Source organism: Sciurus vulgaris (genome assembly GCF_902686455.1).
Source record: "Sciurus vulgaris genome assembly, chromosome: 7".
Lineage (NCBI taxonomy): Eukaryota > Metazoa > Chordata > Mammalia > Rodentia > Sciuridae > Sciurus > Sciurus vulgaris.
In genome coordinates, this window is record NC_136467.1 from 21,310,264 (window position 1) to 21,337,867 (window position 27,604).

At 39.1% G+C, this 27,604-nt stretch overlaps 1 protein-coding gene and 1 long non-coding RNA gene across 10 annotated transcripts in view; both read right to left on the reverse strand.

Annotated features, from left to right (window-relative positions):
• The window catches only part of UTRN (utrophin), a gene marked incomplete at its 3' end in the record, with an annotated part of 506,460 nt that overhangs the window by 121,469 nt on the left and 357,387 nt on the right, over positions 1 to 27,604 (reverse strand). For all 9 annotated transcript variants that reach the window (XM_079146787.1, XM_079146786.1, XM_079146788.1 and 6 more), the window contains one exon: positions 16,775 to 16,931. In XM_079146787.1, coding sequence (XP_079002913.1) covers positions 16,775 to 16,931 — 157 coding nt within the window. The remainder of the gene's footprint in view (positions 1 to 16,774; positions 16,932 to 27,604) is intronic.
• On the reverse strand, positions 1,168 to 16,762 carry LOC306665413. The gene is made up of 2 exons (XR_013765010.1): positions 14,035 to 16,762; positions 1,168 to 13,982 (listed from the first exon to the last, which is right to left on the reverse strand). It is a non-coding gene; the product is annotated as an uncharacterized lncRNA (long non-coding RNA).

Below are 27,604 nucleotides of genomic sequence, written 5' to 3' on the forward strand. Positions count from 1 at the left end.
CTCAGTCTTCAAGAGGTGAGGGTATGTTATGTAATTCAGAACTAATAAACCTTGTATTACTAGATTTTAGAGGAACGCTCTTTTAATGGTTAACATGCCTATGTGCAGACCTGAGCAGACACCTAACCTAAAGTTTAGGGCAACAAAGGTTGACAGGTACAAAAACGAAGGCAGAGATGCCAAGCTTTACCCTGCTTTTGGTTACCTGAAGGGCATCTGCAGGCCTCAGCATCAATGCTTTTAGCAAAGGTGGCATAAGACCCTGTTACACTCTCCTCAGTCTAAAGCCATCATGCAAATCATCTGTTTACCAAGTTCTCAAGTTGTCTGGATGTATTTTTCTTAAAATTTTCTGGATATGATATTAAAATTATAGATTCTGTTACTCCTCCTTGGAATCCTCCATTGATTCCTGTTGCACTTAGAAAAAAATCTGAACTTCCTCCCAATATCTGGACCCTTCCTGCTTTCTAGCCTCATCTCCTAATATACTCTAATTTCTCACTTTGAGTCCTCTTTTCTGATCCTAGAATATGCCAACCTTTTTCGTCCTCATGGCCTTTGCAATCCAGAAAGCACTTGCTTTACATCTCCAATGGCTACTGCTTCTCATTTGGCTCTCGGCATGCAGTTCATCTTTAGGATGAATGAATGAAGAAATGAATAAACTACATAAAAGAAAATGTGGAACGTCAGGAGCCTTAGTTAGAAGGGAACTAAGGAAGGAAAACTTCTAGGAAACGGCCACGCAAAATAGGCCTGTGGACGAAGCAGTGGGGAAGACCGTAACCAGGGGAGGAGGGAAGGAGTCTGCTCCTCATGGCCCTTTAGAGAAGTTATTTCTCAACAAGTCTGCCTGCTTTCTCAGCAACCTCACTGACTGTCACTGGCAAAAGTCAAAGAAATCAAAGGGGTCATCCTTCTTGACCTGTTAGCAACCCACTCCAGTGTCACCTGCACCACCAGGACAAACCCCAGCCCTCCACTGGGCTTCCAGTGCTTGGCACCCTGTAAGCGAGAGGATACGTACACTACGCCCTCCTGCCCTGGTGACTGCAGACCTCACCACTCTGCCAGACTGAGGCCTTACATCTGTGCCCCAGAGGACATGGTAAACACTCAAATTTTGGTATGAATGTATGAAATGTTTAAAAATACTGTTTTGTGGTGGTACAACAGAACCAGATAAAGATTTACAGATAAGAGCCTTGTGCTACTATCAGGTCTGCACTATGCAGGCACAGACATGACCCCGGGACTTCCCTTTAAGTTCTCTGTATATTAATAACACCTTCCCATTCTACTTCAGAAGGAGACAGTGAATGGGAACAAATGTTGAAACTGTCCAATGCTCTGGAATAACAAGTTACTATTAACTTGCTAATCCAGTCTTACCATCATCCCTAGCTATTATCCAAGACTGAATTTCCTTCCAAAGCCTCCATTCACTCATACTTGATGTTATAGTTTACATAAGTGACATCCAAAGCCTTTATACTAAAGGTCTGGTCCCCTACCGATGGCACTATTGTGAGGTAGTCAAACCCTGAGGAGTCTAGAGGGAGGAAGTTAGGTCACTGGGGGTATGACCTTGAAGAAGACATGGGGACCCCATCTCTCCTCTCTCCCTTTCTCTCTGCTTCCCAGCTGCCAGGAGGTGAGAGAGCCTCCTCCATCATGTGATGCCAATAAGTTGTACTGTGCCTCCACAGGCCCAGAGCAAGAGATGAGTGACCATGGACTGACACCTCTAAGACTCTATGTCATAACAAACCTTTCTTCCTTATAAGTTGTTTATCTTAGGTATTTTATCACAGTAACAGAAAGCTGACTAGCATACTTATGCAAGAAAGTTCAAGCCATTTTGTCTACACTTTGTATCACCAATACCAGCACCCAGCTGCTATGGTGTGTATCTTGAATATTCCCCAGAAGCCCATATGATAAAGGATTGGTCATCAGCCCATGGGCAATATTGGGAGGTGGTGGAACCTGTAGGAGGTGGAAACTTCCACCTAGTTAAATGAAGTTTGGGTACTGGAGGCATGTCCTTGAAGAGGATATTGGGACCCTAGCCCCTTCTCTGTTTTGCTGCCTGCCATGGTGAACAGCTTTGCTCCCCTAGTGCACTCACTGTCATGATGTTCTGCCTCACCACAGGTCCCAAACCAGCAGAGCCAGCCAACCAACCATGGACTGAAATCTCTGAAACCTTGAGCTAAAACAAACCTTTCCTCCTTTTAAGTTGATTATCTCAGATAATTTTGTTATAGCAACACAAACCTATCACATCAACCCTCCATGAGCAGGAAGAAGCTAAAGTTAATTCATTTAAGTGTTCTAATAGATAAATTATTTAATTATGAAAAAAGGGAAGTATGTGATTCTCCAAGATTAAGCCAAAATATGTAGTGAGTAGAAAACTATGATGTGCAACTTGAGAGGCTGAGGAAGGAGGATCAACAAGTTTGAGGCTATCCTGGGCAACTTAGCAAGACCCTGTCTCAAAATAAAATTATAGGGCTGGGGATATAGCTCAGACATAGAACCCCCCCTGGATTCAATCCTCAGTACCATGAAAAGAAAAGAAAAAAACTATATTGCAAGATGTTATATCACTTTGGATTTTTGAAAATGAAGAAATAAATGTGGTCTCTTTTTTGAGCCACTCTGTTCCAGAACAGCAAAGCAAAACAGGATTCTGGGGAGGTGAAAATGGCCAGCTAGAGCACATCACACACACCGTGAATTTGACATCAAGAACAAATCTGAGTCCAACACACCATGGACTCAACTTTTTCTCTATCCTTCTGAGCACAAGAAAGTCAAAAGCATCCAAGAAATTCTCTCTTCTTCCCTCTCTCTGAAAGGAAAGAAACTTGAACCAGGAGTCTGATATCCTGAGATGGCTTTCTCAATTTCTAGACTGCCATGGAGTACCAGTATGTCACTGCTAACACACAGTCCACAGAAAGAGGTAGAAATGGGAAATCACAGACAAGGACGTGGTGAGGCTGATAATCGTTCAATCACTTGGGAAAGGAGGCTGGCAATATATCAAGAGTCATTACTTTGGTCATATTGTGTGAAACAAGTATTTCACCTTTGAGGATAGATCTTAAGAAAATGAACCAGAAAAGGCTACAAGTACAAAAGTGTTCATCACAACATTATTTATGTTTTTAAAAAATTGGAAGCAACTTAAATATCCAACACCTGTGAAATATTTAAGCTCACTATGGTCTGACCACATTGGGGACCATTATGTAACCTTGAAAAATTATTGTGATAATGGTCACATAGCAATGTGAAGAAATGAGCATGACATAAATCTGAAAGGGAAAAAGGCTAAAAACTATGTTCCCCCTTGAAACTGTGAAAGGTGAATATGCAAAAGAAAAATCATACCAAATAAAAATGTTTGTGGTACAGTGGCAAAATGATGGCCAATTCTTGTTCTTAATTTTAGTAAATCCACAATATATTAGTTTCATAATTAAAATTATACTTTTAAAAAAGACAACCTAATAAAATAGAGCTCATTAATCATTGAAGAAATTACAATTTTTTAAGTGTAAATTTTTGGGGGTGGGTACTAGGGATTGAACTCAGGGGCATTCAATCACTGAGCCACATCCCCAGACCCAGACCTATTTCGTATTTTATTTAGAGACAGAGTCTCACTGAGTTGCTTAGCGCCTCACTTTTGCTGAGGCTGGCGTTGAACTTGCAATCCTCCTACCTCAGTCTCTCAAGCTGCTGGGATTACAGTCATATGCCATTGTGCCTGGTGTAAAATTTACTTTTTATTCATTTTTACTTTTTAATTGAGAAATAAAAATGTACAGACATCTTAAAAACTTTTTTTTTGAAATATGTATGCATGCATTGTAGAAAGGCTTAATCAAGCTGATTAACATACACATTACCTCACATATTTAATTTTTGCATAGTAAGACCACTTACAATTTTCTCTTTCAGCAATTTTTAACAATACAAAACATTGTTTTCATAGTCACCATGTTGTACAATAGACCTCTTAACAAATTATTCACTTCTTTTTTTTCTTTGCAGTGCTAGAGATCACACCCAGGGTCTCATATACGCTAGGCAAGGATCTTTCTCACTCCTGAGTTGAAAAATTTAGATTTAGAAAAGGGGTTGAAGGTATAGCTCAGCAGGAAAGTGCCTGCCTAGCATGAGAAGGCCTTAATGAGTTTTCTTATAGTTGAAATATTTCATATAACACAATAATTTAAAGGTCTTGAGAAACAATCATTGCTTATATTTCTAAGTGAACTATCATATTTATTAAAGATTCAACCATATAAAGTAGAAATATTTTCAAAATGTAATATTCTTTAGAATGTAAACAAGTAAAGAGGGAGTTCTAAGAGGTAAAAAGACAAAAGGAATATTCTTACCAAAAAAGGTGTTCCCTTCAGGTGCATTTCACTCAGCCAGCATTCAACAAGTTTTTATTAGCACCTGGAGTACTAGCTATACACAAAGAGACAATGGGGAATAAGTAGTTATGGTAGAAGGTGATTCTAGGGATGAGAAGGAAGTTGAGCAGGGCAAGAGCTGAGGAGCCTCCAGGGGCAGCGGTGGGCTCTGTGGGAAGGTGCCTGAGAACAAGCGTTTAAAGCCACGAAGGCGTCAACCATGCCAACCCCAGAGAGCAGACTCTAGGCCTAGGACATGGTATAGAACTGCGATTGACATCACAGTAAGCGACCAAGGCTGAAACCAGTGTGTCAGAGCAAACAGCAAGAGATGAGATGAGCAAGGTATGCACGGGAGGTCGGGCAGACCACACAGGCCCTGTAGCCATTCTGAGGACTGTGGTTTTTACTACAGATCCAAGGGAAGCCACTGCAGGGTTCCATTTATTTTAATAGGAACACTCTGGCTGCTGTGCCAAGCATCCCAGAGACAGATGAATGATAAGGCCGCAGACTCAGATTCTATATTTTGAACAGAAAAATCAACAGGATTTCCTAACAGAATGAGCGTTGAGAGAAATGTAGTGTTGAAGGCGATTGTTATTTTTTACCTGCCAACTGAAATGGGGACGCCTGGGGAGAAGAACAGGTTTGAAGGGCCAGTTCAGGAGTTCAGTTTGGCCATAATAAGTGGAAAATGTCCATTAGAGGCCCAGTAGAGACAAATACATATATATATTTGGAAGTGGCTGGCAGAGAGGTGAAATCTAAACCCAGTAAGAGTGAGCATGAAGGAATTGGCACCAACTGATCCCAATTTCAGAGGATACCGAGGACAAGCAGAAGGGATCAGAACAGGAGACCTAGAAGAAGCTACCAGTGAGGTGATCAGGAAAGCATGGCATCCTGGAAGTTAGATAAAGAAACAGGGCAGGGGAACAGTTCAAAAGGCATCAGGAAAAGTGATAACTGAGAACAGATGTAACAAGTTACAAGGAAGGGCAAGTAACTCAGTGGGGGGCTCAGCATGGCTGACTTGAGGAAGTAGAAGATGCTTATTTAAAGCATGATTTTTTTTAAAAGTCTCATTATTATAAAAGCATTATGTTTTACATGGGTCACAGCATGTACATGAATGTTTTGATGCACACGGACCTGGCTATAAAATTGCAGACCCCAGTGCAAAGTGAAACTGCACAGCCCTTTGTTCAAACATTCTGCCCAAGAATATCAAGAAGGCAGCAGCAGAGCATTCAACCAAGCACAGATCCCTTCCAAGATGGGGCCCTGCGCAACTGCACAGGATGTTCAAGGAGCTGACACTGGCCACATGGCATCTAAACTATGACAAATTAGAGGCATTGCTGGTGCAGCAGGTTTCTTCAGCTTTTGGTTTCAATAAAGCACTTAACTGCTTATTGGAGGATACAAGTGGAAAAAATTAAATGATACAAACATAAGGAGAATCTGCTAAAATGTAATTTCCTTTTTCTTCCCCCCAACTTGCTTTGAAAGCTAAATCAGCATATATGGATCTGAAGTCATTACAGCATGACAGCAAAAAAGGGCAGAAGAGTCATTAAATTTGATAGCACTAATAAAACTATATGAAAAAAGAAAGAAAACAAGCTTCCTTCCTATTGGTACACAGACAAAAAATATATAAAAATATTTTTCATACTGCAGTAAAAGTTTTGTTTAATGTCCCTAAATGAACAGTTAATATATAAGTTCATTTTGGTTCCACCCCACTGACAGAAAAAATAATACCTCAGTAAGAATACTAAGTACGAATGCAAAAATCAAGACAGGAATCCTCTCAGTTTTTTGTAGCAATAAAATACTTTTTAAAATACATGTACACACAAATGTACCCCCATCCAGCAAATGCCTACCAAAACCAGGCACCGTACTAGGTGCTAATTTTGTATATTCTTTCTCTTTCAGTCTCACTCTATGGATAACAAAGAAAGGAACACTTGTCACTCTATTGTGTGCTCTGAGTGAAAAGCAGGTATTTTGCAGGATTTTCTCCCCCAGGAGTCTGGAAAACACTTTAGTGGTTTTTTATTTATTTCAAGGTCTCTTTCACCTGCAAGGCCACTTGCTCTGTGGAACCTTTCCCAGTTTTTCCAAGCACAAATAGTCATGATTCATCTCTGCCCCCCTGGCTGTGTCCATGCCCACAACCCCAAGGCTGTTGATATGTACTGTAGTTACTGATTATAAAGCCTGTCTCTGCTCCTAGGCAGTGCATTCTGAGATAGCAAAAACCATCTTATAAACTGATGTGTGCTTAGTATCTAGCAATGTGACAAACATCAGGAACAACATAGAAGATTTCAGGGTCAATAAATGAATGGCTGAATGAAAAAATTATCTGTGGGTTAAATGTGTCTAGAAGTAGTTCGTTAAGACAGGGGTGATTGGTTTTACAGACTGTTATTTCTTGGCTACAGTTGCAATCCACTGAATTTTGCCATCAGAGAATGACAGCTATGAGGATTGCCACATCTCCCTCTAAACCTGGATATTCTGTAGCCCCTTGAAGTGCAGGTCCACCAAGCACAGGAGACAAGGTGAGGTGCAGACAGCCAGCAGGGCGTAGCAGGTAAGTGTAGGCTTGCTTAGACAATGTGCACAAGCCGTAGTTTTCCCTGTGGACCTTAGGGACTGTGCCTTTGAGAAGAAGGACATCAGCACAGGTGAAAAGGTCGGAGGGGACCTTGAAAATCAATTTCTTAAAATTTTAGAATAAAGCCAATTTCCTACCAAACGTAACCCTCATGACACAGTAAGACCTCAAAATTACAGGTTTGTAGGCAGAGTTTCAGATTAGTTTGATAGGTCAAAAGTCACCCCCCACGGCACACACACACAGAGCCCGAATTTAATGATAAAGTTCTGTTGTTGTAAAGACGATGTTAGAATTTGTTTTTTTAATGAGTAAGTTTTCTGATGTATCTTGGCAATTCAGTTTAAGGTCTACATGTCCTGACTCTTAGGTAATAAGATTTGAATATGGGAATTAATTCGGGTTAAGCAAAGGACAGAGTAGCCTTGAGGGAAAGAACACACATGAAAGAAATTATACCTGAATTGTGTACTTTAATTATTCTTGGTGATTTCTTTTCCAAAACCAAACATGCATTTTAGTGGAGAAAGTGTGTTAAGGTTCTGATAATTGCTCCTACATAATTCCGAATTTACATTATTATGAAAATAAAGTGTAAATTGAATAATGAAAACTGCTTTTGCAATTTTATCCAATCTACTTACCTAACGAGTAAATCCATAGCATCACATATTAATGCTATATATACTACAGGGACTTCGTAAGTAATAGTTGATTAGATGGAAATTTCACATTCTTGAGAGCAAAGTTGCATATAAATGACCTTTCTACAAAACTTTTAAAATGATACTGAGAATTTGATTTCAGTCATTAGACAAAATAATCCACCTTTATCAATTTATTTCTTTATTTTGGTACTGGAGATTGAACCTAAGGGCACTTTGCCACTGAGCTACATTCCCAGTCCTGTTTATTTAGTGACAGGGTCTCCCCCAAGTTGCTGAGGCTCTCCTTGAACTTACGATCCTGGGATTACATAGAGTGTGCCTCTATGTCCAGTTCCATTGATTTTAAAAGTCATTAAAAATACTATATTATAAAGTAGTATTTTAACATTTGAAGGAATTAAATATGTACCTACATAAGAAAAATAATATGATTGTACTATTTACCCAACTTGTAAAGACTAGCAGGTAACCCTTATCTAACTTAATACATTAATCCTAGATAGAAATGGGGCTAATTCTATTGTATCAAACTGTATTGGATGGTAAATAACAGGTATTAATACACTTGTATTTAATTGAAACAGCTCATATATCCTAGAGAGTTTTAAACAAACCAAAAATGGCCAAAGTCATCTAGAGAGGCACTCAAAAACTACAGAAGATATGAGCTCCCACTTACTGAGTGCTTACTGTGTGCCAGGTCACAGGCCAAACATTTTGCTCACAAAGCCCTATGATACTATCATTGCCATTATCATCCTTTAACATATCTGCCTATGTACATACATTAGTAAAGCACTGAACAAAGTATCTATTACTGATATTACTGAAAATATATCAATGTTCTAAGTCACTGGTTCAAACATCCAAAATAGTATGGGCATTTTACTGAATCCAAAATACCGATGTTTCATAATATCATAGTATTTACTTTACAGAATGAAAAGGTACTAATCCATGAATCACTCACTTCAGCATGGAGGACAGAGGTTATGAGCAGAGACCATGTGGGAACTTTCTTCCAACTCATCATCCAGAACTGCTACGTTTTTCCAGCAGCATCAACCTCATTAGCTATTTTTTTCTGCTTTGTTTCTAGTTATAGAATGTTCATCATGTTTTGTAGCCCAACTGTGTCATATTTGGTTTGTTTTTTATATCCTACTATAATTGCTCGATGTTTAAAATCTGGAGTACTTTGAAGCATGACTTCACAATATCATTCTAATTGGAAGTCTCGGAGACTTCACCTAAAAATTAAAATGTATATTCCCTTTGGATACAGCCAACAAATCAAGCCCAGAGCTGTAAGGAATATGAATTATTAAATATATCACTGAGGTACAGAGGCTGAGCTTTACTGTCTTTTAAGCATCAACTTTATTATATAAGGCATTCAGCAAATATTGTGAATAGATGGAAGGATGGATGGATGGATGGACAGATGGACGGATAGATGATGAAATGATTGGCACTGCCATTATCAAAGAATAGCTACAAAAAGTATCATTAAATCACTGATTTATACAAAAATGACCCGAATACAAATAGGGAAGAATCAGATGATGGAGAATATGATTTCCTATAAACCATTCCTCAAGTATGACAGATGACTGCAAGCATAAATCTGAGACATCGGTCTCTTAGTAGTTTCTATGACTCTGAAAGCAGATGGGACCAAGGATAAAGTCATGTAAACACAAATGTGAGATAGTGCATATTAATTTTCTTCTTCATAAATTATAGCAGTATTCAAGTACTAATGGTCTTCATAGGCATTTAGACTCAAGCTGAACATTTATAATTCATCTATTAACCTTTGATAAACTCATCAAAGACAATACATGCAGATATGTCCTTTTGGCTTAGACTTCCATGATAAACTGTTTTCTTTCATTAAAAATAAGAAACAAATTATCTCCCAATCTCTACATTAATTTCTCCAAAACACTGTTGTCTTAATGACTTCATCTATTTTCTTAAGAAGCCTAAGGTATCTTTTAAGCTACCAACCAGTAAGCTAAAATGATAAATATAAGTTACAGTACTAAAACTTATAGTGTCCAAATGTAATGCATTTAAAGAAAAATATAAAATGAAGGCTTGCAGCAATTAAAATTAAAAATGTCTTAACAATAACTCCCACAGTTTTTGATTATTGAGCACTCACTCTATATAATGTGCTAAGTGTTTTATACTTACTGATGGCCAAAAACTAAGGCCCAAAGAGATTTTAATATCCTAAAGCCTTAGTTACAAAGCTACTAAGTAGAAGAGGTAGGATTGAAGTCCATGTGCCACATGCCCAACATAAGGTGCCTTAAAATATAGAACAATATCCCATTTTCCAAACGTGAAGAGCAAAAAATAAATAAAAAATTTTAAAATTATGTCAACTTGAATATATAAACTACTAGTGATAAAGGTAAAATAATCATATGTCTATGTATTATTTTATTTAAATTCTTCACATGACTGGCATCAGATCTTAGTATTACAAGAAGCAATTAACAGTTTTTTAGCCTAACTAGTAACTACTTCATATCCATCCAACTTACTAAGACATACCTTCTTCCACTTAAAAAAGACAGCTGTCCCAAAACATAAAGCAACCACACATATACAACATAAAAGATAGTAATTTCAAGAGAAGATGTGAGATAAATTAGAAAATTATGTTTGGACTACATACTGGCAAAAGACTATTAACTAAATTTCAAGAAAAGGAATTACTAGACACAAGTTTTAAATGAACTGATTCCCCAATGATTATAGTTGGTGAAGTTCAGCAAAAAAAGTAAACAATTACACGTAGGCATCTCATTTCTTTGAATATTACCTTAATTGTACTATCGCATGATGCTTTCTATTATAATAATGTATGTTTACAGTAGTATAAATTAATATTAATAGCAATTATGTATATTTAGAATAGTAGAGTTTAAAACATTCTTTTTAGCAGTTGGGAAAGAAACCTGCTTCTGACATTACACATAGATGCATAAAATAATCCACTGTCCTATGGCATTTTACAGATTGGGAATTATTATCATTTACATTAATTCATTTAATTCTCAGAACAATTCTGTGTGAACAAATGGAAACTACTTGCTATGGTCTGCATGCTTGCATCTTCCCCCACCCTGGTTTCATATGTTGAAATCCATCCTGAAGCAACAGTGTTCAGAGGTGGGATCTTTGGGAAGTGATGAGGTCATGAGGGAGGAAGCAGCACAAAAGAGACTAGGGCCCTGTGAGTCCCTTCCATGAAGAGCAGCCATGTCTATGCAGCAGCAGCAGACCCTCCCCAGACACCATATCTACCCAGGCCAGCATCTTGGACTTCAGCCTTCAGAGTTCTGAGAAATAAACTTCCGCTATGCATAAGCAGCCTAGTTTATTACATATTGTTACAGCATCCTGTATGAACTCCACTGATTATTATTCCAATTGCACTGAAAACTGGCACTGGGTATGTCAGATAACTTTCAGGGTCACCTGGGTAGTCAGTGACCAAGCCACATCTTAAAATAAGGTATTTTCATTCCACTTCAGTGTGACTTCTGTTACCATATTTCTCAGGTGCAACGCTCATTCATATCTTTGACCCAAAGAATCACACATATGAGGAGGCAACCACCACTTCTAACCCTCTCCGGGGCATCTGACACTCACAGCTCATACAGCTCCCAGTACGTTACCTACGTTACAGACTTTGTGTCTCATGTGAAAAAAGGACGGATGAACCCTAGTCTTCCAAGCCTTTGTTTACAAAGCAATAGCAAATGTCACAGCCCAAGAAGAAAATATGGAAAAATCATGCTTTAGGCTTTTATTTCTTCCCTCAAGTTTTTCCTTTCTGTTGAATTCATAGGGGCAAAGTCTGATGTGATGCCAATTAATAAACTTATGAATATGGAAGGCCACTCTGGAGAAGATCGCTGAATCCTCCCATCCTGCTGCTTCAGCAGCGACCTACATAGAACGCTCACCCTACTTCCAAGCACACTCTTCTGTACTGGATTGGGTTCTTCAGGGAAATAGATAACTGGTTACGTTTTTCTATAAATTGTAAGAATTAATTTACTGATTTAATGCATGCTCACTGCTGATTTAGTAGAAAGTGCTACATGCTAAAGTATTAGTCCTTGAGAATATTTTAATGCTTGGGTTTCTTTTTTTTTTTTTTTTTTTTTTTTCCATTTTCAGGAAACAGCTAAAGAAAACTATAGGGTGAAAGAGGTGGATTCAAATTTTTTTCAACAACTAAGCCAGGAAAGTGACACTGGAGAGCAGAGAGGACGGAAATAAAGACAAAACCAAAAAACATGAGAATATGTTCCTAGCGCTCAGAATAGTGCTGGCACATAGAAGCAGTTCAATAAATATAATTTGAATATATACTGAAAACATCATTTGCAGAAAGCTATCTATGGCTAGCAAATAAAATCAGGCTTGGTCGAGCCATCAGACATAGAATTCTGGCTTTCAGAAACTGGCAGTCATGAGAGATTGTTTCAGATGGCCTAAAGTATGTGATTTCTGTGCAGTGGTTCACCGAAGGAATCTGCAGGTCCTAGATGTGTCACATGACCTGCTAGAGTAAAATTGCTTCCTTAACTCCACCCTATCCTGTTTCTCACAGAAGAAGCTCCTACCTATCCCCCCCTGATCTGTACCACTATAAATAAACCAAGATTGTGCTCCATTTATTCTTAGAGCCAGATCTTAGCATGGTTCAATTCATTGCACCCCCTGATTCAAAAGAGATAATTGTCTCCTGTGGTTTTTTCCTATTAAATAAGCTTTTTAGTGATTAATTTATGGCCAGCCCATCCCTCCAACAGAAACCCTTTCCCTTGACCGTGCTGGACATGTGACAAGGATCGTTTTTAGGTTAGACTCCCGAAATGCACCATCAGGACCCTTCCATCTTGTGATCATCCTTTGAGCATCTGGCTCTCCCTCCTGCTCAGAGGATTTCTTTACTCAGTAGGTCATTCTCCCACTACCCTGGCTTCTCAGCTTTTGACTGGCTGTCCTCCAAGGCCCCTGCTCCCACCCTATCCCCACAACTCCCTTTCACAAAAAGACACTTAATAATGTCAGTGGCAGAAAACTCACCCCTCCTTGAACCGGATTTCCAGCATGCCTTCTTGACCCACCACCTGCTCTCCTTACAGTCCCCCAGTCTCCCAACTCAAACAATTACTCAGTCCCACTAGTGGTTCCCAACCATTGACTTCTAACACCTTACTCCTGACCCTCACCTCTCTCATGTCTCCCAACCTCCCTTTTCCCAAAGTCAATTCCATGTTCCATCAATACTGCAACTCCCGGTATACTCCTTTATCTCCCTTCCCTCCTCCTCATCACCTTTATTTGGTTATATTCAACTCTCTGGTGAACTCCCCACCTTCACTCGAGCAAATACACATGGGTGAAGAAAACCATTCACACTAATTGTTCTCACTTTAAATCTCCTGCTGACCTCAAGCCAGCCCTTCATGTGGTCTTGTAGTTTTGTTAGAAATTGCTAGTTTATTAACTCATCTACTTCCGATCTGCACTTTCTATCTTTTCTCTCCTCTAACTTCCACATCTCCTTCCTCCTCATATTCAATGGATGCTCTTGCTTTTTATTACACTGGGAACATCTAAATGTTTCCATACCCAGATCCAACAACCTACTTTTATCTACCCCTCTATTCCACACTCTCTCCTGTAAAAATGGATAAATGCTTTGCCCTCTTCAGGGCCATATGCTCCACGAGAACACTGAATCCATCTCTCTCTGTTCTTATAGCAGATCCTTTCTTCTGTGTCACTGACTTCTCCCTCTCTGTAGGAACATCCCCAACAGCATGCAAGATGCTGAATTATTCTCCAGCCTGCAACATCACTTGAGCCCACATTTGATCTCCCTCTACTGCTTCAGTTCTTGGTATCGTTCTTGTAAAAATCCTTGCGATGGTTTTCTGTACTTCTTCTGTTCATATTCTTTCTTGAATCTACGGGAATCACACTTCCAACTGCATTCATGCCACTGAAACAACTCTGATTTGAGATCCACAAGACTGTCCTTGGATGGTTAATCTTCTGTCCCTATCCTATTCAATTCTTAGAAATATTTCACCCTCGTTTCACAATCTCCTTCATAACATACCTCTTCCTTTGGTGGCCTTGACTCTGTTCTTCTCTGGCTCTGCTTTTCAGTCTCCTCATCTTCCCAACCTCTAAAGTTGGGGTTCCTCAGGGACCTTTACTTATAAGTCATTTTTCTAACTATAATCATTCCCCGAGTGATCTCATTCAATCCCATGTCTGATACATGGTGACAATTTTGACTCTAGCACTGTCCTTTCCCCTAACTTCAGGTTTGTATAAACAACCTCCTAATAAACACCTTACACTCGACATATCAAAAACCAAATTCTAAATTTTTCTCCAGACTTCTCCTCCAGCAATTTCCCCCTCTGTCTAAACAGTACTTGGTTTTCCAGTTGCTTTATCCAGAAACTTTCGTCTCCTGATGCCTTTGACTCTTCTCTCCCATTCCATATATTCCATCCATCAACAAATGCTATTTTTTTTTCCAAACATATTCAGAAACCAGTTACTCTTACCCAAGTCACGACATCCCCATATGATTACTATGCTCCTTTATATTCCATCATTTATATTTTAGCATCTAATTATTACACAATATAAACCAGATCACATCACTATCAATACCAAAACATTTTGTGCTTCTCATCTCAGTTAGAGTAAAAGCCAAAGTGCTTTAAAGAAGTTTGGAGAACCTATGTGATCTAAACCCCTTCCCCGCATCTGCTCCTCATCTCCTACTTCGCCTCTCCATGTGGCTCAATGGCTTCAGCCACCTGGTCTCCATGCTGTTCCTCACAGTAAGGCCTCTATGGCCTTTGTGCTTCATCTGCCCCAGAGAGCAGGACAGATCACAACCTCACTTCTCTTTCTCTCTTCAAAGACCAACACCTTTGTGGCATTTTCCCGACCTTCTCCCACATAAGAATCACCTCTGCTGTACTCTCCCGTCCTCCCCTCTCTCTGTGACATTGCTCTATATTTTTCATGGCACTTATTACCATGGGACACATTACTTCTTGTTGCCTATTTGTCCAATGCTCTTTTCTTACAACTCACAACCAGGTGAGAACCTGGCTTTGTATATTACTGATCCACCAGTGACTAGAATAGTGCCTGGTGCATATGAGGCACTCAATAAATAATTGATGAATAAATGAGCCAACAACATTATCATCTTTATTACTTAAATGAGGGACTAAGGGCTTGAAGCACAGCAAGTGCATGCAGTGCTCTAAGATAGAGTGAAATACAGCCCAAAGCCAGGCAGCCTTGCAGGGAGACAGGCATAACGAACAGCTGGAACTCACTGGGAAGGCTGACATGTGCTTTATGTGCTAAGGCCAAGGTTACCAGAGGAAAATCATTTCCTACCTCAAAATTTGAGTTTCAATCAAAGGTAGCACATGATCGTAAGCAGCTTTTATACCAAGCAGAGCATTGCTATTCAAAGAGTTCTGTATTATTCTATTTTATCACTAATACCTGGGCCCACAAAAAGGGAATATGAATAATTAATAGGGGAGAAAGATGAAAAAAAGAAAGAAGAAAATGCGATTTTCTTAAATCAGTAATTTAAAATCTTCTTATTATTTTATATATCATACACCGACAATATCTTCCTTGCTCTTATCTTAGAGCTATTTCTCTATCATATTCTCTTTTCAAGTAGAAAGAGAAAATATACTCAAATGGTCACTTTAATCAAAAGAATTCAAAATAAAATAAATTTCAAGGTCATAGCATTCATATTAGAGCAACTTATTAAATAGATGGTATCTTCCTTAAAAGAAGGAAGTGTCAGTGTTTGTCATTTTTCAACTGGGATAGAATTCTAATACCACATTAAAATGTGCAGATTTAGAATGAGAACTTGTACTGTATGTGAATAATAAAAAAAAAAAATACAATAAAACAGGGTGATATGCAATATGTGAGAAAATAGTATAAAGGATATTAAATATATTTATAGAAAGCAGACATGGCAAAGAAGCTTTAAAATACAAGTATCTAAGCATATGTAGGTTGAAGATAGCCTATCAGTTCTCATCAGAGTAGAAGTATAAACAGAAACAGTCATTTAGACAGAATAAAAATGTAATTGAAAGAAAAGTCTAAATTCAGAAAATAAAATATATAAAATGATTAAATATTATGGTGTTCATTTATTTTAAAATTTAATTCTACAGGCTGGAGATGTGGCTCATTTGTGGCTCAGCATTAGAGTGCTTGTCTAGCATGTGCCTGGCCCTGGTTTGATCCCAGAACCCCCAGAACAACAATAAACTTAGATCTATCCTATTGTTGTACTGCTTGCAGGTCCTTATTTTTTCACTTTCATTTCATATTGGTAAAGCACTTTGTGACATGTTTTGTCTCTAGGTAGGTAGGTTCTCTACCATGGAGCTACACTCCCAGACCTACTTTGTAATTCTTTATGATTCCATAACTGCAGGATTTAAGATTAGCATGTAGTTTAAAATGTTCCCAACATAATACATTACTATTCCAGAATCTATTAGAAAGTTGAATAAATTTCATGAGATGCTAAAAGCAATATCCTTTAGATACCTGTACTGTGTGTGTGTGTGTGTGTGTGTGTGTGTGTGTGTGTGTGTGTGTGGTGCTGGGGATCAAAGGCAATCCTCACACATGCCAGGCTACACCCCACTACAATACATGTACTGTTGAAAAATTTTTAGTTAAATGTGAAAAGACAACTTAATGTGAAACAAATGTAGCCAGTGAATGCAATTTAAATAAAATGCCTAAGTACTGACAATTAGAAGCAGAAGGGAGGAAAAAATCTTGTGATAAACAGTTCAATTTTTATATTTTTCTAGATTATATGAAGTATTTACTTCACTAAACTTAAAAAAAAAAAGAAGCCACAAACCTGCCAAGGATGGTCAACTTACTTTACAATGGTCATACTGGAGCTGTAAGGCTGGAACATCCCCTCCAAGAGGCATCTGTTTCTTAAGCTCTTCATCTTTCATATTCAGCCATTTGATCAGTTCTTCTAAAGACGCCAGCAACCTGTTCCACTTCTCGGCACTGGCCTCCAAATGGGCCCTGTGGAGAGAGAACGCTGAGCACATTGAGCAGTTTGAATTCCACTCAACAAATTATAAACCTTCCTTTAGCCTAATAATCTTATATGACCAACAAGTGTTCACTTAAAGAGAGAAAGAGAAACAGAGAGAGGAGAGGGAGGGAGGGAGAAAAAGAGAGAGAGGAGGGAGAGGGAGGGGGAGAGAGAAGGGGAGAGGGAGAAAGAAAGAGAGAGAGGGAGAGGGAGGGAGAGGAAGAGAGAGACAGCAAGGGAGAGAGAGGGAGGGAAAGAGAGCTTTGTAGAAAAAAAAAAATTCCCGTAAGAAATATTTATTTTCTATAGTCTCTAAAGGATAGGTTGTTAATCTTTACCAAAATTTAAGACATTTACCTTTATACCACAAAGGCAAGAATATGAGCCTTTCAGGTAGGATGTTCATGACTTAATGAAAAATTAGAGACCAAGTAGTTTAGATATCATATATTTATAGTATATATACACGGCCAATTTTTTTTCTCATCTTATTTATATATAAAGAAGGAGGAAGATAAGTATACGCATATAAAATGTTTAGAGAGGTACATACCAAATGTGGCTACCACTAAGAACAAAGTAAACACCCATTTTTTTATATATATATATTTTTGTATCATCTGAGTATTTATAATAGGTCCGTAACCTTTTTCTATTCAAAAGGGAAAAAAAAGCAAAAACAGACTAATGTTTGGGAAAGAAAACCACTAATGCCTTAACTTCTCTTACAACCATATATATTACCGCAAGCAGAACATTATCAGCATTCACCTCAAATTATTGCAAAGCAGTAAGGCATTGCTTGGCCAGGATACCATTTCACTTAAGTCTGACTGATGTCCACTGACAAATGACCATTGTATAAAGAGAACTGAGCAAAAAGCATTATTACAGTAATTTAAACTCTTAAAGGTGAGATTTGTGTTTCAATAATTTCTGTTTTTAGCACAGAAATGCACCCTCAGATTCTTTAAGAACTTCATAACCAGGGATATAAGATTATGTGATTCAGGTTCCAACATGAGCAAAAGCCCTTCAGAATCAAAGTGTAAAATCACAAATTCCTCCCTGCTCTTCTTAGGACTCTGGAGAAAGTCCAAGTATCAAGCCTTAAACCTACAGGTGAGCTGATTTGAAAATATGGATCAGTCAGAAAAAAACTCCAAAGACTCAAGGAATGGGACTTTCCTCAGTCCTGCAGTAGCCCGGTGGACAACCTTGTATGTGGACCCACATGGCCTTGTTCGTCCATGATCTTTCAGGTTAGAGGGGCAAGGCCGATTACAGACAGACTGCACAACAGCTTACAAAGACTGACGACCTCCAAGCCCACTCACGTGGGACGATCCCAGCTACAAGGAACCTCTTCTGGCCATGCTTCATATCCTCTCATATCACAAACCACACCTTGACATGTGCATTATGATCCCCACCTCCATAAATCTGCTCCTTTACTGAATGAGATGGAACCAACCAACCAGCACAGAAACTACTGTCTAGCAGACTTCTCCATGATTTCCTTTTTGCACACCTGATCTTCTTGAGCCTCTGTCTCAAAGCTAACAGCTCAGCTACAGTCAATTCAAACAAATATACCCTCACTGATCACATGATGTGAGGTTCCCAGCAATAAATGGTCGACAATATAAGTTTCTGCTAAAAAGTTCATAATGTTTTCAGAAGAACGAATAGAAATCTACCACCTCTAGAACATCTAGCCCATCTCTAATGGATAAAATAATAACTGTACTCAAGCAACCAATATGCTTAGCTAAAGGAAGAAATTAGAGGCCTGCATATCCTTTAAAATACCATGAACTGGCACTCAAATACAGTACACACAGAAGGCCAATTATCTTGTAGTCCCTTCAGAGTGCCACCGGCAGCTAGCAAATAGAAAGCAAACTATTCAAACTCTAAAGTTCTATGTCTTGTTCAAAGAGGCCAGCTATAACATAAGAAATAATTCTGTAAAGCAGAAAGCAGTTCAAAGCATTTTATAATAAAAATCGTATGACTAGAAATTTATTTTATTTTCTTGTATTTACTATCATTTCTATTTGTTCCACAAGTGCCATTACTGACCACACTTGACAAAACTAGGTCCCCATTCTGCTTGAGCTCCAGCTCTTCTGTGTTCCCATTGATCAATTTTAGGCCAAATATGTAATTACCTTGCCCTGGTAAACAAGAATTTCGCTTATCACAGAGCACGATTAAATAATTTCAATTACGTTAATTGAAAACTCTCTGCAGTTTTAAGCCATTTTGCAACAAGAACATATGGCTGAGATGCTGCAATTTCTTTCTTATATTTTTAAATGCAAACAACAGCTAGGGGGAGGATGAGGCAGGAGGATCATGAGTTCAAAGCCAGCCTCAGCAAAAGTGAGGTGCTAAGCAACTCAGTGAGACCCTGTCTCTAAATAAAATACAAAATACAGCTGGGGATGTGGCTCAGTGGTTGAGTGCCTCTGAGTTCAATCCCTGGTACCTCAGTCTCCCCAAAAATAAAAGAGAGCTAAAAAATTAGAGATCCTCAGATCAAGAAGTGCTTGAGTGTTGCTATGCACAAAATCACTTATTCCCAGACCCTGAACTGTTACTCACATTTGATCTTGTGTCTTCAGTATCTCTAGTTTAACTTATTATCAATAACTAAGCCACACATTGTATTCCTTTGAAATCCAGTTTCACACATACACTGAAGAGTGCACAAATGTCTTTTCCAATGCAATTAACTCTTCTGACTACACAGAAATAATGGAATTGATCATCGAACCTTACGGCATTCAGCACCTGAAGCGCCATCTATAAATATGAAGGCAATACATTTTAAAAGAGATGCTGAAGTGGCCTTGAAATAAAGAAGAAAACATTGGTGTATGTGCTTCTCTGCATCTTTACCTTCCCATAGTAAAAAGCAAACTCATCTGGAAGAATCTTCGCCTGGCAAATCTGTCGTGGCTATTTTCCGATAGAGTCTGCCTTCGTGTTTAGTGGATTACAACCATATGCCCAAATAAATGTGTGCTTCCGCAGGAGACTTCGGTGTTCCGGTGGCATTTTAATTCTTTCATCTTCAGAGATGAAAGCCTTTTCATGGGCAGTGGGTCGAATGCTTTGTAAGAAGAAACCTTAAATTTATGTTGGGTTTAGCTGTACTTTCTGAATGTTACTATAAACATTTTAAAATGCAAACCTCCCAAGACTACAGATAACAAGTCATCAATCATGTTTTCAGAATACTTATTTAAAACATTGATTTATCTCACACCTATCTGGGGGAACTCACATTTTTAAATAACTGACTTTTCTTAACTTCCCTGCTGCAGTTTATCCTTTGGGTACTGGGTGTACCCAAAGCAATGGATATTTATATACATGTATCCATTAAACTACATTTAAGTGAATAGTTATTAAAAAATGATGCAAAATCTTGTTAGAAGATAATTTTCCATAAAAATAGCACTTCACACATTTACATAGAGTAGAAACAGATCTACAAAGGGAATTATAATAATATCTGTTTTAAATCTCAAAAGATGCCACTTTTCAAAGAAACTGTATCTTCAAAGAAGTAATTTTTCCTCCTTCTCCAGTAGACAGACACAAAAAGAAATAGTGTGAGCCATAAGGGAGTGAGTGGGGAAGGGCATTTGTTAAAAGAAAATAGTTTTTCATGCATTCAGTACATATATTTATGGAGTGCCCACTCTGCTATCAGGCATGTTTCCGAACCAGAAAGCCAGGCTGTCAAAGGTCTGGGGTGAAGACAGGAGAGAGCCCAGTGAACAAACATACTCCAAAGTAGGAAACCTGGTAACAGCTTCAGGAGGAACTGTGGATCAGAAAAGGAGGAACTTCCTTAGGAAGTGGTGTGAGAATTTGGCATACAAAGTCCAAGCCCTTTTGCACGTGGCTCTTGTCATAGGCAACACTTAAGAGGGCAGAGATAAACTGCTGATATATCTGTAAACAAGTAGAGATACATCTGGAAAGTAGGTTGACCCAAGAATATAACAACCCATGTTAACAGGAGACAAAGACATAGTATTTCCTATTGTGTAAGGACTGCACAGAATTAAACCCGACGCTTTCCTACAGATTTAATTTCTTTTTGGTTTGGGGTAAACCTCACATATTATAAATTAGATAGTAGTATAAGAAAATACCTTAATTAATTCAAGAAAAATAGGTAACATTAAAAGAGGATTATTCCTGTTCCCAGAAGGGAATTAAGACCTACCGGGGGGAAAAAAGGCAAGTCTTAGGAATTCAGTGTGGGCTGAAAAGAAGACAAAGCTGTCTCCTGATATGATGTCTGTCAGCAGCATGTGACCATTTCAACTTAGGCTAAGTAAAATTAATAAAATTTGAAATTCGGTTCACCGGCTGCACTCGGCACATTTAAAGTGCTCAGTGTTTCAAGTGTGACTCGTGGATACTGCGCTGACCACGGTAGATACAGAGCATTTCAGTCCTCACAGAAAATTCTACTGTAAAGTACTGCGCCAGAGAAAAAGAGAGCGGTGGACTCTCCCTCTATTACAACTGGGAAAAGGGAATTCTAGTGATTTTATAACATGGTTAACAAAATCAATTCTCTAAGGCCCAAAGTGGTGACGATGACGTTGAAAAACGTGATAGCATTAGATGTAAATGATGATGTTAAAGGTTAATCTCTTTAAGGGCTTTTAAAAAGATGCCCTGCATTTTTAAGAGGCTCATAAAAGAAAGGGAAGATAGAATTTTATCTTTGAACTCTGTTTTCATTAGATTTGACAACTTCACTGGCCTTTGAAATCCTATGTTAATAAGGATCTACATTAAACATCATTAAGCTGATAAGTGGATATTTAATTAACATAATCTGACATTAAATAAATTTAACATAAAACTCAAACCATGTCATTCCTTGTCCTGAGTTTATTAGTGTATTTCCAATTCACATTTTTCCAGTGGGTATAAAATACCATCAAAGTCCCTAAGAGCCTATCTTCTAGCTGAAGTTACAAACCTTTATGTATCTCCTCTTACACTAATGTAAGTGAAATATATAATTGCATGTATTGTTTTTAGATTGCTAAAAAATATTTGGCACACTGGATTTCAGTATTTAATAAGTTCGGTTGCAATCATCCAAAGAAATGAAAAAGTCATATTTTAGATAGTAAGCCACATGCCATTACATTGACCACATCGTCAAGCACTTAGAATCGATCTCACATGTAAATATTCAATAAATATTAGCAGATATTCTCTTTCCTAAAAATGGTAATAAATTAGAGCAAATGCCCCCGCCATGACAACATCTGCCTCAACACAATGAAACATAATTTGAAATACAGAACCTGTGAGTGTCACACACACCAAGGAGCAGCAGGGGCATCCGTCGGATGGCCTCATCCTCAGAAAAGAATGAAGCAACACTACCTGTAGACAGGAACATTGGAGCTAAAGAGGAACAGATTTTTTAAAATAGGCAAGGTGTTGAATATGATTAAAAAATCATTCCGAATCTCAATACCAACTATAAGTAGAGATTGTCAAGTTAGAGCAGGAAAAAATGCTAAGATTTCTTACTTTCTAGGGCAACACTAAGCAGCCCAAGATAAAGAGCAGGGGACAGAAAGGGTCTGGGCATCATCTGGTGTCAGAGATGGGTAAAATAGAATTTCAAGCAGGACTAGGTATTCAAGGTCCTGACTTCACTAAAATGTCTTAGAGTGAACTCCAAGCTGGCAGAAGGCGTTGGTGGAGTTTGAAATGAGGAAAGTTCAAGCTAGGAGAGATTAGACGAAAGGTGGGCGGGGCTGGGGGGTGGAGCTCTGTGATAGAGTCCTGGCCTAGCAAGGGAGAGGCCCTGGGTTCCATCCTGGGCACCACAAAAACAACAAAACACACACACACAAAGATGGGCAGGTTCAGGAAGAAGGGAAAAGTAAAAAAGAAAGCTAAGAATTCCATAGTTGAAAATATTGGAAGATGCACAATTTTAAATAATTTATAGGTAAATGGAATATGGTAAATTAATTATGCACACACACACACACACACACACACACACACACATACACACACTGGATAAAATTATAAGGGTAGATAATAGTAGATAAATGGTCCTGGTATTGAATAAGCTAATGGAGAAGGGTGCCTCTCTGGAGAGGGCCCATCGTTTTAATGTGAAGGAGAGTGCTTCACTGATGTTAGTGTAAACAATTCTGTTTTGATACAGTAGAGGTCTCTTCTGTAATAGGACAACCAATCCACTTGCAGGTGGAAATAGTGAAATAAAAAAAAAAAAATGTGTGCTCTGGAGAACAGCCTGCCCTTGGTCTCCTGGAAACTGTTTCAAGGATGCCAAGATGACACGGGGATGGTAGCTGAGTCTCAAGATGGCCAGTTCTAACAGAATAGGGAGGGATGAAGGCTTCTGAAGATAAAGAGAAGCTTGGAAATTAATACACAAAAGTAATCCGTATGGACATTACTAGGAATCACAGGTGGCAAAAGGATAGAGAGTAAAAAAGGTAAGTAGGATATTTGAAGCAAGAAGCCGTGTACACGAATGCCCTCCCTATCCATGAGGAGGGAGCAGGAGGAAGATGATGAAAGTGTGGAAAAGCAGATGCACCCACTAAGAGGCTGCTGAGAGGCCAAGAGGCAGCAGCCGCAAGCTTCCCACTTTCCTCTCATCCCTGTGTGAAGGGATGAGAACCTGCCAGGCCCGGTTCATGGCATGCATTCTGGGGTCTGATGTCCACAGCAGTTAAGTACTTAGGATGTTCCCATTGGCTTTTAGGTGAGGAAAATGGGGAAATGAACCACTAGTAAGGAGTGTTTCCAACTAAAGCAGATAATCAAGAAAAATGGCAACTTTCAATTAATTACAGGGGAAAGTGATGGACAAGTTTACAGAAAGATTAGTGACAGGAGAATCTGGCCATAGTAGAACCCGGTGTATGAAACAGGTTTGGCTTTAAGGACCCAAAGGAAATAGCAGAGGAGCAGAGCTAAACGGGAGCTCCCTAGGCATCCATGACACCCTGACCACAGGATGAGGGGGCAGCAGGCCAGGGCGAGGCTGCCTGCACATATTTGCTAGTGAGAACTTTCCCCCCTCTGTGGGAAGGGATTTTTCTCACTAAACACACTCTGGCCTCTTCTCCACCTCTTTACTCACTCAGTCCTGCTGGAGGTAGTGAAAAATATGCTCTGCAAATGCAGGAAGAATGAACAGATGTGCTCGGCTCACCCTGTCCTTTCCTCCTGAGAACAGGTCTGCAGACTTCTTTTCTACTCTTCCTTGTGGGGTGTTACACTTGGGAAGCTACCTTGGCTGTGACTGCTGAGGATTCTGCATCAGCAACAGCTCTGCTCAGCTCTCACCCTGAGATACTCTCCAACCTGCCTCTGCCCGTCATGTCCCTATATTAGGGTTCTCACTGGGGCACACTATTCTTTTGTGTTTGTTTGGAATCCAACCAGGAGAGAGGGAAGTTACTTAGTGTGCACCTCCTTGATAATTCCTAACATTAGTAACTAAGATAAAAAAGATGGTAGGGAGAATTCTATGTCTTTTGAATTAACTAGAGCAGAGTGAAGTGGTGATCAATGAGAATAGTAATAGCTAACAATTAGGGGGCACTTACCATGTGCTCCTGCTGCAGGCACTTGAGAGAGGCTGATTAAAGGAAATACACAGGGAAGTCCTACAAGGCAGTTACTCCTGATTCATATATGAGGAAACTGAGGCACATACGGGTTCATAAGCTGCCCAGGATGGCACAATTGCTCAAGGGCAAAGCCAGTGTTTGGAAGGCACAGTCAGGCTAGCTCCAGAGCAGAACACCATCAGACACTATCCTGTGCCACTTCTTTCTGAGCTGTGCTGTCTATATGCTGAGAAATAACAAGCCATCTTTTCCCTTATAAATATCAAAATAATCATGAATATGTTCATGTAATTAACTTTTCCATTTTTTAGGTAAAAATGAAGAATAAATTATTCACTTTGTTAGCTAAACATATCTAATCCTTGTGAAAGCCCAGGCAGGTCAATATAGACACAGATGATGGCCCCCAGCTGTTACACGCTGGATGTTTAATGATAAGGTAACCACAATTGTTTTTCTCTCCTCAGTTCTCTCTCTCTCTACTTCACTGCTTCCGGTTCTATGTCTTCAACCTTCTGCAATCAGGTTTCTACCTCAATTTAAAAACTGCCCTGGCAAATTGCTCCTGGACTCTGCAGCTCTGATCTACTCTACTTCTTTAAGCAGCTGACCCTGTGACCTCTGCCCTTCTCTGAGATCCCCTCCTCCGGGGCCTGTGACAGCCCTGTCTCCTGCCACACCCTCTTCCAGGACAGGCACTTGGCTTCCTCTCTGCCTTCCCTTTCTTCACCCATTCCTCACGTATCAGGGTTTCTTTGTTTTGCCCTCTTTTAGTGTTTCACCCTTTTGGATAATTAACTCACAATAGTTACCTGCCACTTCTATCTGGATTCCTTGACCCCACTATCCCATTTTTTTTCTTTGCCAACATGTCTCCTTTGAAAAGAAGATAACCTGACTTGGGAGACTGAGGCAGCAGGATCTTGAGTTTGAGGTCAGTCTCAGCAACTTGGTGAAACTGTTTCAAAAATAGTAAAAAAATAAAAGGGTGGGGGCTGGGGATGTAGCTCAGTAGTAAAGCACCCCTGGCTTCAATCCCAGTGAAGAAGAGAGGAGGAAGAGGAGGAGAAGGAAGGGGACAGGAAGAGGGGAGAGGGGGAAGGGGAGGAGGAGGAGGAGGAGGAAGAAGAAGGAAGAATTTCTTCACTTCCCAAGATGCTAAAAGGGTCATTAGCAGGTCTCCCACCACACCACACCCACCTTCAGAACCAGGTTTATTCAATACATGCTCAATAGTTGTGTGAGAGGGATCTTTCCAAAGCTTGAAACAAACTGTTTCCTAAATGGCTCCAATTCCATCACCAGTGGAATGGAGCCTGGTATACCCAGGGGTTCCGTGATTGGTCTGTCACCTCTCTCTCCACCGTTTCTCTAGCCACAGTCTCTCCCCGACCAGACCAGCAGCAAATTCTCTTCTCAACCAGACTACACTTCTTAGTTTTTATGGAAGCATTGTTTTTTCAAATCATCTGTTCAGTTGCCCTTCACCAGTCCTTACTCTGTCTGTCCCGAGAATGACTAAGTCATTGGGAATCACCTCTTATGAAGCCTCTGATTGTCATCTGAAGTGAGAAGTAAGATGACACTCTCCCCTTTGGGCTTTACCTTCACCAAACAGATGAGAGAGTCCCTAGGGACAGGACTTCATTTTATTTATGATTAAAATGGTGCCTTAAACATAGAATTAAGTTTTTATTAAATGCTTAAATAAGTGCCTGAATCTCCTGAAGTGGGTTATCAGGCTAAATATCGTTTTAATTCATTATTGCATTGATTCATTACCATATTTTATGGGAACGTCTGATCTGTGTTGATGCAGAAGTCTACCAAACAAGCATACAATATTCTCCATCTTCTAAAATAACTGCTTTACTTATTAGTTAATATTCCAACTGTAGTTTATGAGCTCTTCTTTTCAGATTAGAAACCATGTGATTCGATAGCCTTAGGCAAGAGCTGCCAAGAAAGACCCACAATTTCCTGAACCATAACTTTCCACTGGGAATGACCGTTTATGATGTAGGCTGCCGTTCAATCCTTCTCACTAAAGAATTCATCCTTTGAACTCTCAAAATTCCAGCACTGTGTACAGTCTTCACCAGAGTCTACCCATGGCTTTCAGCTTGTCAGTGTAGATGTTGATTTTGCTAGAACCTCAATGAATCCTCATTTTAAATATTTTATGTTTTTATAAGGCACAGAAAGTTACAACAAAATGGATCTAGTCAGTTGAAAATTCAAGTCTTATTCAAGTTCAGTTTCTCAATGATAGCATTCTCTAATTTCCCCCTTATTAAAAAAAATAGTTGGATGATGCTGATAATTTTCAGAGGGACCTTCAGACAAGAGTCCATACCATGATCCCTTTCTTTCAGTACAAGAGGAAATGCAAAGTCTCCACAACAAGCCCCAGAAGAACAAAAACCTTTTGGAACATCTTATGAGAATAAAATTTGTAAGAAAATCATTCACAATATGTAATCATTGAGGATTTTTGTTCTCTATGAAGTCATTACATGATATTCTAAAACCAGCTGAAGCAGACCCACTGACCCAACCTTGTGTATGAAAACATAAGATAGATCCTACATTGACTAGGCCCTAAGTAGATTAAGAAATAATCAAATCTTCTCATTCAGTCTTTGCAACAATATTGTGGGTTAAATATTTATATCTTAATTTTGTAAGGTTTAAAGGGATAAATTTGCCCAAGATCAGAGAATAAAAAGTAAAGTCAAAGAGTCCAGTTCAAGCCTGGTGTGATGGCACACGCCTGTAATCCCAGCTATTCAGGAGACTGAGGCAGGAGGATCACAAGTTTGAGGCCTGTCTCAGCAACTTAGAGACCCTGTCTCAAAATAAAAAAAGCAAAAGGGTTGGGAATGTAGCTCAGTGATAGAGCACTCCTTAGTACCAGGGGGGAAAAAAGTCAAGTTCAAGAGAATTTGTTTAAAGGCTGCAGATATAACAAAAGAAAGTGA